General features: G+C 46.6%; 1 protein-coding gene across 7 annotated transcripts in view; it reads left to right on the top strand.

Moving 5' to 3' along the window:
- Positions 1 to 15,713, top strand: part of AK9 (adenylate kinase 9) — a 253,414-nt gene that overhangs the window by 81,136 nt on the left and 156,565 nt on the right. For all 7 annotated transcript variants that reach the window (XM_030556086.1, XM_030556085.1, XM_030556087.1 and 4 more), the window contains one exon: positions 1,960 to 2,116. In XM_030556086.1, the coding sequence (XP_030411946.1) occupies positions 1,960 to 2,116 (157 nt within the window). The remainder of the gene's footprint in view (positions 1 to 1,959; positions 2,117 to 15,713) is intronic.

Raw genomic sequence — 15,713 nt, 5'->3', positions numbered from 1 at the left:
CACTGGGAGCTTATGTTGAATTGATTGTCCATTATGACTCCTATATCCTTTTCAGAGTCACTACTTTCCAGGATACATTCCTGCCAAGGGGGTTGAAATCTCTGGGAACCGAAGATAGTTTCCTCACCAATCTTGAACAAAGACTGTAAGATGTTGAAATTAGGTCTTAGCTATTAGAAAGCATATTTTCACTTTTATTTGCTTGTAACCATCTCTACCTTTATTTCTTTTACTTGGCATCACTTAACCTATGTCCTTTTGTTAATGAATTTTTTTTACTTTTAATCTAAACCAACACAGTGCTGTATTTGAATAGAAGTAATTAATAACTCCAGTTAATATGGTAAGCTGCTAGTTATTGTCTCTTTAAAGGAGCAAAGGAACATTATTCTTTCTCTGAATGGTCCAGGAGGGGACTGGACACTTCATGGAAGATGGTTTGGGGGAAATTCAGGTCTGGGAGTGTCTGGGGTCACTTCTGCTTAAGAGAGCTGGGTGATAGAGATTAGCTTTGGGCTCTTGTGTTGTAGGCAGAATGCTGGGGTCAGAGTGTTGAATCACAGCTGCAAAACACACAAACACTTTAGAGGACTGCATACTTGTCTGGGCTGTGAGCCATAGCAGCAAAGGATTTGAGGCATGCAGGGTTACAGAGCAGGTGGTGACACAACCACTCACTGTTCTGGATTCCACATTCTTTGTACCTAGGTGCATAACCTTGCATTTGGATGTATTTAATGCATTTTCTTTTCTGAGAAGAGTAATGCTCATTCCACTTAAGCTACCATAGCTTTTAAAGTGTAACCACTATTTTGTCAATCTTGGAAATCTGCAAAACTATAACACAAAGTTCAGTTTACATTTTTTATGATCAGTATTAGACTCTGAAGATAGGTCAGATGCCTGCTTCAGAAAAGCAGTTGTGCAGTTTCTTCTTAGTTTGGTATATTTTTCAGCTCCCCTTCCAGTAAAAACCCTGATGAAGGAGAAAACAATATTACTCACCTGTAACTGAAGTTATTGGTGACTTAACTCTCTTATCTACAGTCACCCTCTCTCTATCTAATTCTTTGGAATTCTGCTTCTGATCAAGCAGTTAGGGACTGTAGGATTGGGTCTTCCTTTTCAGATGTTGTGTAGGTACGTACCCTACTGTATCTACAATATGGTTTGTGTGGCTACAATATGGCTCTCCTGTCATGAATGCATCTGCTGTCATGGTTGAATTTGGTAGGATCTCCCAACATACAGTGCTAACTTCAGATCTGGTAAAAAATCAGTGCTGTTTTACAGCTGGTCTGAATTTTCCCTGATATCTGAAGATTCCTAGAAAGGAGTTGGTTTATTAGACGTGCATTAGACATGGTTTAATGCCACAGATTAGCCCTTGAGGGAGAAGCAAGGGTACCCTTGTAAAAAAAGAACAAACACAGAAAAGAATTTTTTTTCTGAGCAGAGAAGAAGAAAAATTTATCGTAGTCCTCAATAGCTACTGCTGTAACAAAATGGCTTAAACCCTGTTTGTTTCTCTATGAGCATCTGAAGAGTTCAGAGAAGTGCTTAAAAAGTCACTAGGATGTGTTTCAAAGCTGCATAATGGTCTACATATTTCATATGACCAGAGGCTTATACAAGGGTCTTTATTTTAGATTTGCTAGCCAGTTTGTAACTCTTATTCCTGAGACCAGAATCTAAGTTCTCTAGTTATTTTTGGAAAACTACAGTGTATTTTTATACATTCATCTCCATTTGTTCTGTTATATTCTTTCTTCATTCAGGCACATAAGTTGCAAATCTTTTCTATAACTAATAAAAAGACCCTTTATTGGAAAGAAAAATGACACTGTAACAGGTTAATACAATGCAGAAATAATTTGTATTGTCTGCTTTTCTAAACAATTCACTGATATTGTATTTATATCATTTTGTTTTACAACTAAATCCAACATTTTGTAACAGCTCACTAAGAAGAACAAAGACAGGTTTCCTGGGGCTCCAGAAAAAGGAGGATGGGTACTGGATAACTATCCTACAACATCAGAGCATTGGTTAGCCTTGTCAGAAAAAGGCCTCTTACCTGACACTGTCGTCTGTCTTAAGAACATAGAAAAAAATGGTTAGTAAATGTTTTACTTTTAAAGCATAAAAATTAAAATCTTTTCCCAATTTTGATGTCTTTGCTTGAGTTATTGTTATAAGAAATGTCAGTTAAAGTGTACTTATGTCCCACTCGCAATTTTATAGGACTTTGCCACTATATCAAAAGGGATCTGTTTCTCTCCCTGGCTTTTTTTATAATTTTGTCTGTAATGCAAGTCTCCTCCCTGTGAATCCACACAAAACGTGCAAACATAGTTCCAGCCACAAACCTAGATACTGACAAACATAACAGCACACCTCCTGTAACCATGTTTCAATGGATCACAACCGAGAATACCAAATTCCGGACAACCTGCCAAAAAATAGGGCAGACACACCCTAAAACTGGAGATTATTCTCCCATGAGATATGCCAAACCAGCAACAAAAGTAAACTTCTGTTTCACCACACTGGCTAACAGGAAGTCAGAAAAGCAGTTTCCTATGTATTCCAGTCCTTGTAGCACCACCAAAAACACTTTGAGTGGTTCTTTAAAACCAATTTCATCAGATAAAAGGTTCTTCTGATCCCAAAGGACCAGCCACACAGCCAGGTCAATATATAATGCAGATCTTACCCAAAAATCACTCCATTGGCAGTCCTTTAGTATCTAAAATCTAAAGGTTTTATTTATAGAAAGAAAGGTGAGAGTCAAAATTGGTTAAAGGAATCAAATACATACAATAATTGCAAAGTTCTTGGTTCAGGCTTGTAGCAGTGAATGGAATAAACTGCTGTCTTAAGTCAATCTCTGGTTGCTTCCAATCATTGGAAGGTCCTCACTCCCTTGGTTAGATTGCTCCCATTAGTGTAAGTCCAGAGATTTGAGCAGGAAAGAGGCCAAATGGAGATGTTTCCAGGGTCTTATATAGCTTCTGCCAGGTGGAGGGAAATCGGTTTTTTCAAACAAAGGCCTCAGCACAGCTAGTGGGAAATTACAGGTAGCAAGATGGTGTTTGGAGTCACATGGGCAAACATGTCCATGAATGATTTTGCTTAGTCACAGCAGGAAAGTCCATTAAGTGTAGATAGGCATCTCCCGTGGTCCATTGTGAGTTAAGTGTTCCTTGATGAGCCACTTAATTTGAATAGTCCCTTCAAGATGTGCAGGCTAATTACCTAGGAGCAAACATTTGAAATATAGGTATAGATGCTCATAACTTCAAATACAAAAATGATACATACATATAAATAGCATGATCATATTCAGCAAATCATAACCATTCCATAGACACCTTACTTGACATAATTTGTACAAGATTTGTTGCAGTTATATAAGAGTGGTAGCAACAATGATCTACATGGTCATATTTAATAAGATAACATCACATTTCCTCACTACATCACCTAAATAACTCTCTTAGTGGGTTATAGCCCACCAAAACGTATACCCAAATAAATTTGTTAGTCTCTAGCGTGCCACGAGGACTCCTCATTGTTTTTGCTGTTACAGACTAACACAGCTATCCCTCTGAAATCTATTAGAAACACTGAAAATGGTGGCAGCTTCTGAAAATGCCAACTATTGTTACAAATAATTTCCACTTAAAACAGTTGCTGCTATTTAACAATTATCCAAAGAAGCAACACACTTAAACACAACAATCAACTAAAAATCTACACCATACACAAACTAACTATCTTCTTCAATGCAGCATCAATTCAGTGTGCCCAGCAATTAAATACATACATTTCTAACTACTTCAATACAGACAGAGTTAAAAATTGCATGTTTTGTGTGGAGGTGACAAAAGGAACCCTGTGTGTTTGGCTATGAACAAGGTAATGTGGAGAAATCAAAAATCAAGAGATGGCTAAGGAACAAACTAAATAGTTTCTGGGTTTTTTTATAGCTGTATTAGTGGATTATCCCCTTAACTATTTTAAATGTTTTGTTGGGGTAAATTTTTACAAATTCTATGTCTGCTTTCCACTTGTATCTTTTAATATAAATAATAGCCCACTTCTGCATTTCTAGAGCACTTTGAGTCAGTTTCATAGGCCACACCCTCAGTTGTCTAAATCAGCGTTTCTCAAATGTGGCCACCATGGCTGGATGCGGCCAACAGAGGCTTTTCTTGCCACCACAGCCTTCTGGCTGGTGATTGGGGGGACAAAGCAGCGGCCTTCCCCTGGGCCACCAGGATGGATTGGACTCTGCCTCCCTCTGGAGCCACAAATGCCAGAGGAGCAGAAAGCTCGTGTGAGTTCCCCACCTTCCCTGGGGCAGTGGGGCTCAGGCTTTCTGCTCCAGCCCTGGGGTGATGGGTGGCAGGCTCCAGCCATGCAGCGGTGGGATCTGGCCACAGGTTCTGTCCCCCGACCCCTCACACATCACCCTTGGTCCTTGCTGCCTCCCCCAACCCCTCACCCATCCACCCCATCACCCCCAGCCACCTCCCTACCCACCTCCCCATCCAAGGCTTAATTTGTCTTCTGGCTTGCCAGGGCTGAGTAAATCTGCTGTGAAAAGTGATATTCATATGTTTGTTAATATCACTTTCTGCTGCCTCCCAGCTAGCTAACAAGTCTGCTGTGAAAAGTAGAAGCAGGCTTACTAGCTAGCAAGTCTTAAACAAACAAAGACAACATACAAAGCACCTTATTTGTCTTTCTATTCTGTTTGGGTCCAGAAAAGAATAGAGACAACTCAGTTATTTTTATTTGAGCATAAGCTTTCGTGGGCTACAGCCCACTTCTTCGGATGCATGGCTGTAGCCCACGAAAGCTTATGCTCAAATAAATTTGTTAGTCTCTAAGGTACCACAAGTACTCCTGTTCTTTTTGCAGATACAGACTAACACGGCTGCTACTCTGAAACCTGTGTTATTTTTATTACTGAGTTTGGGGAAAAAAAACAAACCAACACTTGCATAAATAAGTTACTATGATTTGGACATGCACGTGTGCATAGGTATTAGCTTTTCCTAAAGTTAATTTAAGCATTTCAGGAAAAATTGTCATAGCAGCTACCAGCAAGAGTAGGTGGCCACATTCTGAGGTCACCAAAAATTCTTCGAGTGCTTGCTCATATTGATTCCAATTAGGTGTGTGCGCGCCGTGTGCACGTTCGTCGGAAGACTTTTACCCTAGCAATACTCGGTGGGTTGGCTGGGTCGCCCCCTGGAGTGGCGCCATTATGGCACTGGATATATACCCCTGCTGACCCAACAGCCCTTTAGTTCCTTCTTACCGACCGTGACAGTCGTTGGAACTGTGGAGCATGGCTTTGCTGATCTCCTCGTCCCTAGCTACTCGTAGTTCTTTGCTGTTTATTGTGTGTATAGTTAGTATTGGTTGTTTAAGGGGGGATTGGGGATTAGCCCCTTTCCCCCACCCCGGTACGGGCTCATGCCCAAGGCACAGGGATTCAAACCGTGCTCGGTGTGCCAAAAGCAGATGCCAATAGGGGATCCCCACGACTCCTGCCTCAAGTGCCTAGGGGAAGCCCACCTTACCGATAAGTGCCACATCTGCATCTGATCAGACCGCTCCGGTACTGAGAAGGGGCCCCGGCACCGACCCTTACCGGCACCGACATCTGCTCGGCACCGTTCCCTGTCCCTGAGACCCAGGAAGCAACATAGCGCTCCAGCTGCTTCAGCTCCACAGAAGAAGTGCTCTTCGAAGCCAGATCGTCTGGTGCCGTCATCTGTCGCAGCATCATTGACTGGGGCGCCGCTAACTGAAGCTCTGCGGAGCGTGACACTGTCAATTCTGGTCCCACAAGGGCCATTGAGTCCAGTGCCTGACAGCTCCCCGGCTCATGCTGTGGTTGAACTTGCCTTCCCTTCTACACCGGAGACCTTCTCCACGGCAAGGGAACTCATTGCCATGACGGAGTCCGCACGGCCTCAACCCCCGACGCTGCTGTTGCTGGTCATACAGTCCATCGGGAAACCGGCTCTAGTAAGGCCATCCTCCGTTGGTCCAACAGAGAGACGTCGTTCAAGATCACCATCTCTCAGACGCTCTCGATCACGCCGTTCCTGCTCCCGGTGCCACTCTCCATCACAGTACCGGTTGCACACATGGCACCATTCGACATCTCGTTCACTGGCCAGATACTCCCGGTACCAATCCGACTCTCGGCACCGCTCTCGGCACTGTATATCCCGCAGTCGCCCCAGACAAAGGGACTTGAGATCCCGGTCGACCTCCCGGCACCGCTACGGTCAAAGGTCCTGGTCTCGCTTGTGGTACCGTTATAGCTCCTGGTACCACTATAACGGTACCACAAGCGAGACCAGGACCTTTGACCGTAGCAGTGCCGGGAGGTCGACCGGGATCTTGAGTCCCTTTGTCTGGGGCGACTGCGGGATATACAGTGCCATCCAGAACATGGCGCCCTCCCAGGGTCCATTGGCACCACCGTGGCCGTCGAGACACACATCAGTGTCATCACAGGCTGGTAGCGCATCCTATCCTCAGGAGCGTGACTCTGACGTCCCCAGCCGTATATTTCCAGAGAGCCAGAGCCACGAGCAAGGGCCTCATCACTGGTCCTTCTGGACACCGTGGGCATACCACCAAGCCCAAGGTGCTTCATCCGTGGCTCCACGGTCGGCCCTGTTGGAACATCGGGTACCAGAGGGAACTGTAAGCCGCCCCCCCCCATGGACACGGATGAAGCTTCAATACCATCTGCAGACACCCAGGTCCCACCTGACACAGATGACGCTCCTCAAGTACAGGATTTCCCACAAGACCCCCTGGTCCCGGGCCTTTCCTCTTCCTCCTCACCAGATGAGATGGTGGCGGGAACATCCTCTTCAGGCCCTCCACCAACTGATCTCAGGGCCCATCAAGACCTTTTTGAGACGAATGGCTCAGAATATGAAATTACAGGTGGAGGAGGTCCCTGAAATAGAGGACCCTGTCGTGGACATCCTATCGACTGATGTACCTACTAGAGTGGCTCTTCCGTTTATCCACACCATACAGGCAAATGCGGACACCATTTGGCAATCCCCAGCCTCGATTCCACCTACAGCTAGGGGAGTAGAGAGAAAATATATGGTCCGCTCAAAGGGGTATGAATATCTCTACATTCACCCACCTCCTTGCTCTTTAGTAGTGCAATCAGTGAACGAAAGGGAGCGTCATGGCCATCAAGCCCCGGCTCCTAAGTCAAAGGAGGCAACTGGACCTCCTAGGCTGCAAAATATACTTGGCCGGGGGCCTCCAACTTAGGGTGGCAAACCAACAAGCCCTCCTAAGTAGATATAACTTTAACACCTGGGTGTCCTTGGGGAAGTTTACGGAGCTTCTTCCCTAGGAGTCCCGTCAAGAATTTACAGCCTTACTTGAGGAGGGTAAAAAGGTAGCAAGAACCTCCCTCCAAGCCGTTCTGGATGCAGCAGACTCTGCAGCTAGAACTCTGGCGTCAGGAGTGACAATGAGGTGTATCTCTTGGCTCCAGCTATCAGGCCTTCCTCCTGAATTACAACAAATTATTCAGGACTTGCCCTTCGAAGGCCAGGGCCTTTTCTCAGATAAGACTGACCCCAGATTGCAAAGTCTGAAGGACAATTGCATTATAATGTGCTCACTGGGTATGCACACGCCAGTAACCCAACGCAGGACCTTCTGGCCCCAGCCACACCGTTCTTACGCCACGCCTAGGCTGTGTCAGGACTTTAGCAGAAGGCGTGGTCGAGGGAATCGTCGGAGGCAATCTGGCCCCCAAGGAGGTCAAAATCAGGCGCCCCCTAAACCACCAGCGGGGCCCAAGCAGAAGTTTTGGTGGGACACCCCAGGACGGCCTACCAGTTGCTTTACTGGATCCTTCTCCTCCCTTTTTCAACCGTCTCTCCCAATTCCTCCCTGCGTGGTCCCAGCTAACTTCAGATCGTTGGGTCCTGCGCACAGTGGAAGTGGGATACCACCTCCAGTTTGTTTCAACCCCGCCTTCACACCCTCCCTCCCCGTCCCTCTTCAGGGACCTTTCTCACAAGCAATTCCTCTTACAAGAGGTCCAGTTGCTCCTAGCTATGGGAGCCAGAGAGGAGGTACCAAAAGACATGAGGGGCAAGGGGTTTTACTCCCGATATTTCCTAATCCCCAAGGGAAAGGGTGGTCTACGACCGATCCTAGACCTGCGAGAACTCAATAAATTCATGATAAAGCTGAAGTTCCACATGGTAACCCTGGGGACCATTATCCCATCCCTGGATCCGGGAGACTGGTATGCTGCCCTCGATATGAAGAACACATTTCCACATCGCAATTTACCCACCACATAGACGGTACCTCCGTTTTGTGGTCAACCATCAACACTTTCAGTTCACTGTACTTCCGTTTGGCCTTTCTGCGGTTCCGCGTGTGTTCACAAAATGCATGGCTGTAGTCGCCGCCTCCCTCCGGTGTCGTCAGGTACACGTCTCCCTCCGGTGTCGTCAGGTACACGTCTACCCATATCTCGACGATTGGCTCATTCGAGGGACCTCCCAGTTACAAGTGTCACAGCACCTGTGCATCGTCAAAGACCTCTTCAGGAGCCTAGACCTGATGACCAACACAAAGAAGTCTACTCTGACACCCACGCAGAGAATAGACTTCATCGGAGTGGTTCTGGACTGCAATCTGGCCAGAGCCTGCCTCCCGCAGTTGCGTTTTCAAGCAATGACTACAATTATTTGAGGTCTTCAAACCTTCCCGACAACGTGGGTGTGCACCTGCCTCAGCCTAGTAGGTCACATGGCTTCCTGCACCTTCGTGACCAAACACGCGAGGCTAAGCCTCCATCCCTTTCAAACCTGGCTTGCTTCAATATACCAACCACACAGAGACAGCCTGGACTTGGTGCTCACTATTCCCCGGAAGGTTCTAGGCCCCCTAACCTAGTGGCTAAACTCCACTCTAGTCTGTGCAGGGATGCCATTCCACCCACTGCAACCCTCAATGGCCCTAACCACAGACGTGTCATCTCTGGGTTGGGGTGCCCAACTCGAGGGCCTTCGCACTTAATGCCTCTGGTCGCCTCAAGAGCTGGCCTTACATATCAATGTGCAGGAGCTGAGAGCGGTCTGTCTAGCATGCCAGGTGTTTCGAGAGCATCTCCAAGGCCACTGTGTATCAGTGTTCATGGACAACACAACGGTCATGTATTACATAAACAAGCAGAGTGGAGCACGCTCCTCCCTCCTTCGTCAAGAAGCCTTCCACCTCTGGGACTTTTGCATAGCCCACTCAGTCGATTTGGTAGCGTTTTTTCTCCCAGGAGTCCAGAACACTCTGGCGGATCACCTCAGCAGATCCTTCCTGTCTCACGAGTGGTTGATTCGTCCGGACGTCATCCATTCTGTTTTCCAGAAGTGGGGGTTTCCCCACATAGATCTCTTTGCCTCCCGCGAGAAAAGGAAATGCCAGGTGTTCTGCTCCTTCCAGGAACGCTTCCCAGGCTTCCTCTGGGACGCATTCCTGATCCCGTGGAAGAGGCACCTACTTTATGCCTTCCCACCATTTCCGCTCCTTCATAGAGTCCTACTCAAGCTCCACAGGGACAGTGCCCACCTGATCCTGATTGCTCCAGTGTGGCCGAGGCAGCACTGGTACACCATGTTGTTCGACCTCTCAGTGGCAGACCCGATTCCCCTGCCACTCTGGCCAGATCTCATGCCCCAGGAGTTTGGCAGGCTTCACCATCCGGACCTGCAGTCTTTTCATCTCACAGCATGGTTGCTGCGTGGTTGAGCCAGTCTGAGTTGCGTTGCTCTGCCTCGGTCCAACAGGTGCTCTTGGGCAGTAGGAAGCCTAGGATGACACATCTGGCCAAGAAGAAGCGTTTCTCCTGCTGGTGCGCTCAGCGTAACTCAGTCCCCAGGCAGGTGTCCGTTCCTACTGTCCTGGACTATCTCTGGTCCCTGAAAGAACAGGGCCTAGCGTTCTCTTTCATAAGGGTGCATCTGGCAGCCATCTCCGCCTTCTACCCAGGGGAAAATGGCCGATCAATCTTCTCTCACCCCATAGTTTCAAGGTTCCTCAAGGGATTGGAACGTTTGTACCCTCAAGTCAAATGCCCGACCACTACCTGGGATCTCAACCTGCTGCTAGCCAAGCTTATTGGGTGCTCCTTTCGTACCACTAGCCACCTGCTCACTGCTGTACTTTTCCTGAAAGACAGCCTTCTTCATCGCTATTACTTCGGCAAGACGAGTATCTGAGCTTTGGGCCTTGACAGCTGACCCCCCATATACGGTATTCCATAAGGACAAGGTACAGCTGCGAGCACACCCCTCCTTCCTCCCTAAGGTGGTGTCGGCCTTTCATGTCAATCAAGGCATCTTCCTTCCAGTCTTTTTCCCGAAGCCATACTTATCGCGTCAGGAACAACAACTGCACTCCCTAGACATTTGCAGGGCTCTTGCCTTTTATATCGAGAGAACAAAACCCTTCCGAAGGTCACCTCAGCTCTTTGTAGCAGTGGCAGACCGGATGAAAGGCCTGCTGATCTCATCCCAACGAATTTCATCTTGGGTAACGTCCTGCATCCGTACCTGCTATGATCTGGCTCATGTTCTGGCTAGCCACCTCTCAGCCCATTCTACTTGGGCTCAAGCTTCATCTGCCACTTTCCTGGCCCATGTTCCCATCCAGGAAATATGTCAGGCAGCTACCTGGTCATCGATTCACACCTTTGCCTCACATTACGCATTGGTTCAACAATCTAGAGATGATGCAGCATTTGGCTCAGCAGTTTTGCATTCTGCAACATCTCACTGCGACCCCACCGCCTTGGTAAGGCTTGGAAATCACCTAATTGGAATCGATATGAGCAAGCACTTGAAGAAAAGATGGTTACTCACCTTTGTAACTGTTGTTCTTCGAGATGTGTTGCTCATATCCATTCCAAACCCCGCCCGGGAGTAGCCGGCAAGAAGGAACTAAAGGGCTGTTGGGTCGGCAGGGGTATATATCCGGCGCCATAACGGCGCCACTCCAGGGGGCAACCCAGCCGACCCACTGAGTGTTGCTAAATTTTCCAACAAACGTGCATACAGCACGCGCACACCTAATTGGAATGGATATGAGCAACACATCTCGAAGAACAACAGTTACAAAGGTGAGTAACCGTCTTTTTTGTTGTGAGAATCTCTGTGTTAAGGTTCCTTCCCCACTCTGAACTTTAGCCAATTCCCTGATGAACACAGATCCAAACCCCTTGGATCTTAAAACAAGGAGATATTAACCATCCTCCCTTTTTTCCCCCCACCAATCCCTGGTGAGTCCAGATCCAATCTCCTTGGATCTTAAAACAAGGAAAAATCAATTAGGTTCTTAAAAAGAAAGCTTTTAATTAAAGAAAGGAAAAGTAAAAAAAAGTTATCTTTGTAAAATCAGGATGGAAAATACTTTACAAGGTAATTAGATTTATATAGCCCAGAGGAACCCCCTCTAGCCTTAGGTTTAAAGTTACAGTAAGCAGAGGTAAAATCCTCTCAGCAAAAAAGGAACATTTACAAGTTGAGAACAAAAATAAGACTAATCTGCCTTGCCTGGCTATTACTTACAAGTTTGAAACATGAGAGACTGATTCAGAAAGATTTGGAGAGCCTGGTTGTACGTCTGGTCCCTCTTAGTCCCAAGAGCAAACAACACCCCAAAACAAAGAGCACAAACAAAAGACTTCCCTCCACCAAGATTTGAAAGTATCTTGTCCCCTTATTGGTCCTCTGGTCAGGTTTCAGCCAGGTTTACTGAGCTTCTTAACCCTTTACAGGTAAGAGGCATTAACCCTTAACTATCTTTTTATGACACGCCCCCCAAATCTCAGACAGTGTGGAACCACACTGGCGGTGATTTCTTTCTAGAACTTTAGAATAAACAGATTAATAAAACACATGCACCTTTACATATACTATTAATTATGTAAAACGATAATTTTTTTTACATTTTAAGGACAATTTTTTAACCAGTTGATTTTGGGAAACTTTTACATTAGCTACTTTGTTAGAAGCTTCTGAAATGTGTTTGAATTTTGAAATTAAAATTTTGGAGAGCTAAACTTTATTGAAGTTTTTTGTTGTCTTCCTTGGCAGTATGAAGCTACTTTAGCACAGCATGGTCGGTTTGTAGCTGGAAACGCTGTCCCCAAACATATGGGCATAGCTTTTTTAGGGCATACACAATGGCGTAGCATTTTTTTTTTTTTTTTTTTTTTTACTGATTGACCAGTGACGTTTCCTTTTAGACAATTTTTTTGCTGAGAAACACGACAGGATGAAATTCTTGATCCAGTCCTTCCTGCATTAAAACTGTTTCTACACCACGCTCAGACACATCTGTGGTTACTAGGAATGGTTTGTCAAAGTCTGGGGCCCTTAGCACAGGGTTAGACATGAGTGTTGCCTTAAGCTGGTTAAAGGCCTTTTGACAGTCATCAGTTCACTTAACTGCATTTGGCTGTGGTTTTTTTTGGTCAGGTCTGTTAGTGGAGCAGCGATTTGGCTGTAGTGTAGTACAAATCGCCTGTAATATCCGGCCAAGCCTAAGAAGGATTGGACCTGTTTTTTTGACTTTGGGACAGGCCACTTTTGGATAGCATTCACCTTGGCCTGTAGGGGATTTATTTGGTTTTTGACCCACCTGGTGTTTAAGGTAAGTCACACTGTTTTGGCCTATTTGACACTTTTTAGCCTTAACAATTAGTCCTGCCTGCCTGATGCGCTCAAAGACTTTTTCCAGGTGCTTCAGGTGTTCTGCCCATGAATTAGAAAAAATGGCCATATCATCAAGGCAGGCAACTGCAGATTCTCCCAATCCTTCTAGGAGACCATCTACAAGTCTTTGGAAGGTGGCGGGTGCATTTTGCAGCCCGAAAGGAAGCACATTAAATTCATACACCCCTGCATGGGTGATGAAGGCTGATCTTTCTTTGGTGGGTTTATTTAGCGGTACTTGCCAGTACCCCTTGGTTAAGTTTAATGTAGAGATGAACTGGGCACGTCCCAATTTCTCCAATAGCTTATCGGTGCATGGCATTGGATAGTTGTCAGGATGAGTTACAGCATTTAGCTTACAGTAATCCATGCAAAAGCATATTTCCCCATCTGGTTTGGGAACTAGAACCACTGGAGATGCCCATGCACTGTTAGAGGGGCGGATTGTACCCATCTGTAGCATGCTTTGGATCTCCCTTTCTATAGCAGCTTGGGCACGAGGAGACACCTTGGTAGGGTGGGGTTCTAATTTGGTGAGCATTACCTGTGTCAATGGAGTGGAATGCCCGTTCAGTCCGTCCTGGGGTGGCTGAGAACACGGGCGAAGCTAGTGCACATCTCCTTGATCTGTTGCCGCTGCAGACGTTCCAGGGTTGTGGAGAGGTTCACCTCTTCCACACCACTGTTATTTTTTCCTTTGTAGTAGACACCTTTAGGCCACTTAATGTCATCTCCTCCCTAGGCTGTAAACTGACAAACCTTTAAGTCTCTGGAATAAAAGGGCTTGAGAGAATTAACATGGTATACTTTAGGCTGTAGGGTTGAGGGGGGAATGCAATGAGATAGTTAACAGCTCCTAGGTGCTCTTGAACCGTGAAGGGCCCTTTCCATGACACTTTTATCTTATGGGTCTGTTGCGCCTTTAAGACCGTAACCTGGTCCCCTACTTTGAAGGAACGCTCTCTGGTATGTTTATCATACCAGGTTTTTGCTCTTCCTGAGCATCCTTTAGGTTTTCTTTAGCAAGGGCTAAAGAGTGTCAGAGGGTGCTTTGTAGGTTGCTTACAAAGTCTAGAATATTAGTTCCTGGAGAAGGCGTAAACCCCTCCCATTGCTGCTTCACCAACTGTAATGGCCCCTTAACCTCGTGGCCATACATAAGTTCAAACGGTGAAAACCCTAAATTGGGATGTGGTACAGCCTTGTAGGCAAAAAGCAGCTGCTGCAAAACTAGGTCCCAATCATTGGAGTGTTCATATACGAATTTACGTATCATGGCCCCCAAAGTTCCACTAAACGTTTCCACCAGACCGTTGGTTTGATGGTGGTAAGGGGTGGCAACCAAGTGATTTACCCCATGAGCTTCCCACAGATTTTTCATGGTCCCTGCCAGGAAATTAGTTCCCGAATCTGTAAGGAGGGCCAACCTACCCTGGCAAAAATGTGTGCTAAGGTCTGGCACACAGTTTTAGCCCTGGTGTTGCTTAGAGCTACTGCTTCCGGCCATCGGGTAGCAAAGTCCATGAAAGTCAGTATGTACTGCTTCCCTCTGGGGGTCTTTTTTGGGAGAGGACCCAGAATATTCACAGCTACTCGTTGAAATGGGACCTCAATTATGGGGAGTGGCTGGAGAGGGGCTTTGACCTGGTCTTGGTGCTTTCCCACTTGTTGGGACACCTCACAAGACCGGACATAATTAGCAATGTCCTTGCCCATTCCTTCCCAGTGGAAGGACTTCCCCAATCGGTCTTTGGTTCTATTCACCCCAGAATGGCCACTGGGATGATTATGAGCTAAACTTAAGAGCTTTACCTGGTACTTAGTTGGAACTACCAACTGTCTTTGAGGATGCCAGTTTTCCTGGTGTCCACCAGAAAGAGTTTCCTTATATAAAAGTCCTTGTTTTACAACAAACCAGGATTGGTTAGAAGAGCTGAGAGGCGGTTGGGTGCTCCGTGCCTCCCCCCAAGCTTTCTGAAGGCTGTCATTTGCTTCCTGCTCAGCCTGGAACTGTTCCCTTGAGGCTGGAGACATTAGTTCCTTCTTAGACTGTGGACTTGGGCTCGCTTCCTCTGGAAGTGATGTAGGTGATGGGGTTGTTTTAGTTGATTGTGAACCGCTTTCCGCTGGTGCACTATGTGATATTTCAGGCTCTGGCTGAGCCTCTTGGGTAGGGTTGTCTGCTGCTTCAGCCAGTTCAGGCCCACTGGTGCCCTCTGGCGTTGGAGTTGTAGATGGACTTGCAAGCGCTGGCGTCAGTGCTGGCAATGGTTCCGGTGCTGGTTGCTTTTCCAGTTCCAGTCCTGGGACTGGATGCACTATGGTTGTTGCAGTCGTTGGCAGGGGATCCGGTTCCATCACCTCTGTTTGGGTCTCTAGTAACACAGACAGGGCCCTTGTGGACGGCTCAGGAACAGGGATGGGTGTGGAAGCTTGTTCGGCCTGGCTGCGTGTGACCATTCCCACCCTCTTGGCTAGCTTCACATGGTTGGCCAAGTCTTCCCCCAGTAGCATGGGGATGGGATAATTGTCATAGACTGCAAAAGTCCACATTCCTAACCAGCCTTTGTACTGGACCGGCAATTCAGCTGTAGGCAAGTTTACAGATTTTGACATGAATGGGTGAATTGTTACTTGGGCCTTTGGGTTGATGAATTTGGGGTCCACTAAGGATTGGTGAATAGCTGACACTTGTGCCCCCGTGTCTCTCCATGCGATAACCTTCTTTCCACCCACTCTTAAGGTTTCCCTTCGCTCTTAGGGATTTGAGAGGCATCTGTGCCTGGAGATCTTTGGTGTGATTGTGGTGTAATGAACTGCACTCAGTTGGGGTTCTTGGGGCAGTGGGCTTTTATATGTCCCAGTTCATTACATTTAAAACATCGCCCAGCTGACTGGTTACTAGGTTGAGGT

This window comes from Gopherus evgoodei, chromosome 3, assembly GCF_007399415.2.
Source record: "Gopherus evgoodei ecotype Sinaloan lineage chromosome 3, rGopEvg1_v1.p, whole genome shotgun sequence".
Taxonomy (NCBI): domain Eukaryota; kingdom Metazoa; phylum Chordata; order Testudines; family Testudinidae; genus Gopherus; species Gopherus evgoodei.
The sequence above is the reverse complement of the archived record's forward strand: the minus strand, read 5'-3'. Positions and strand labels throughout refer to the sequence as shown.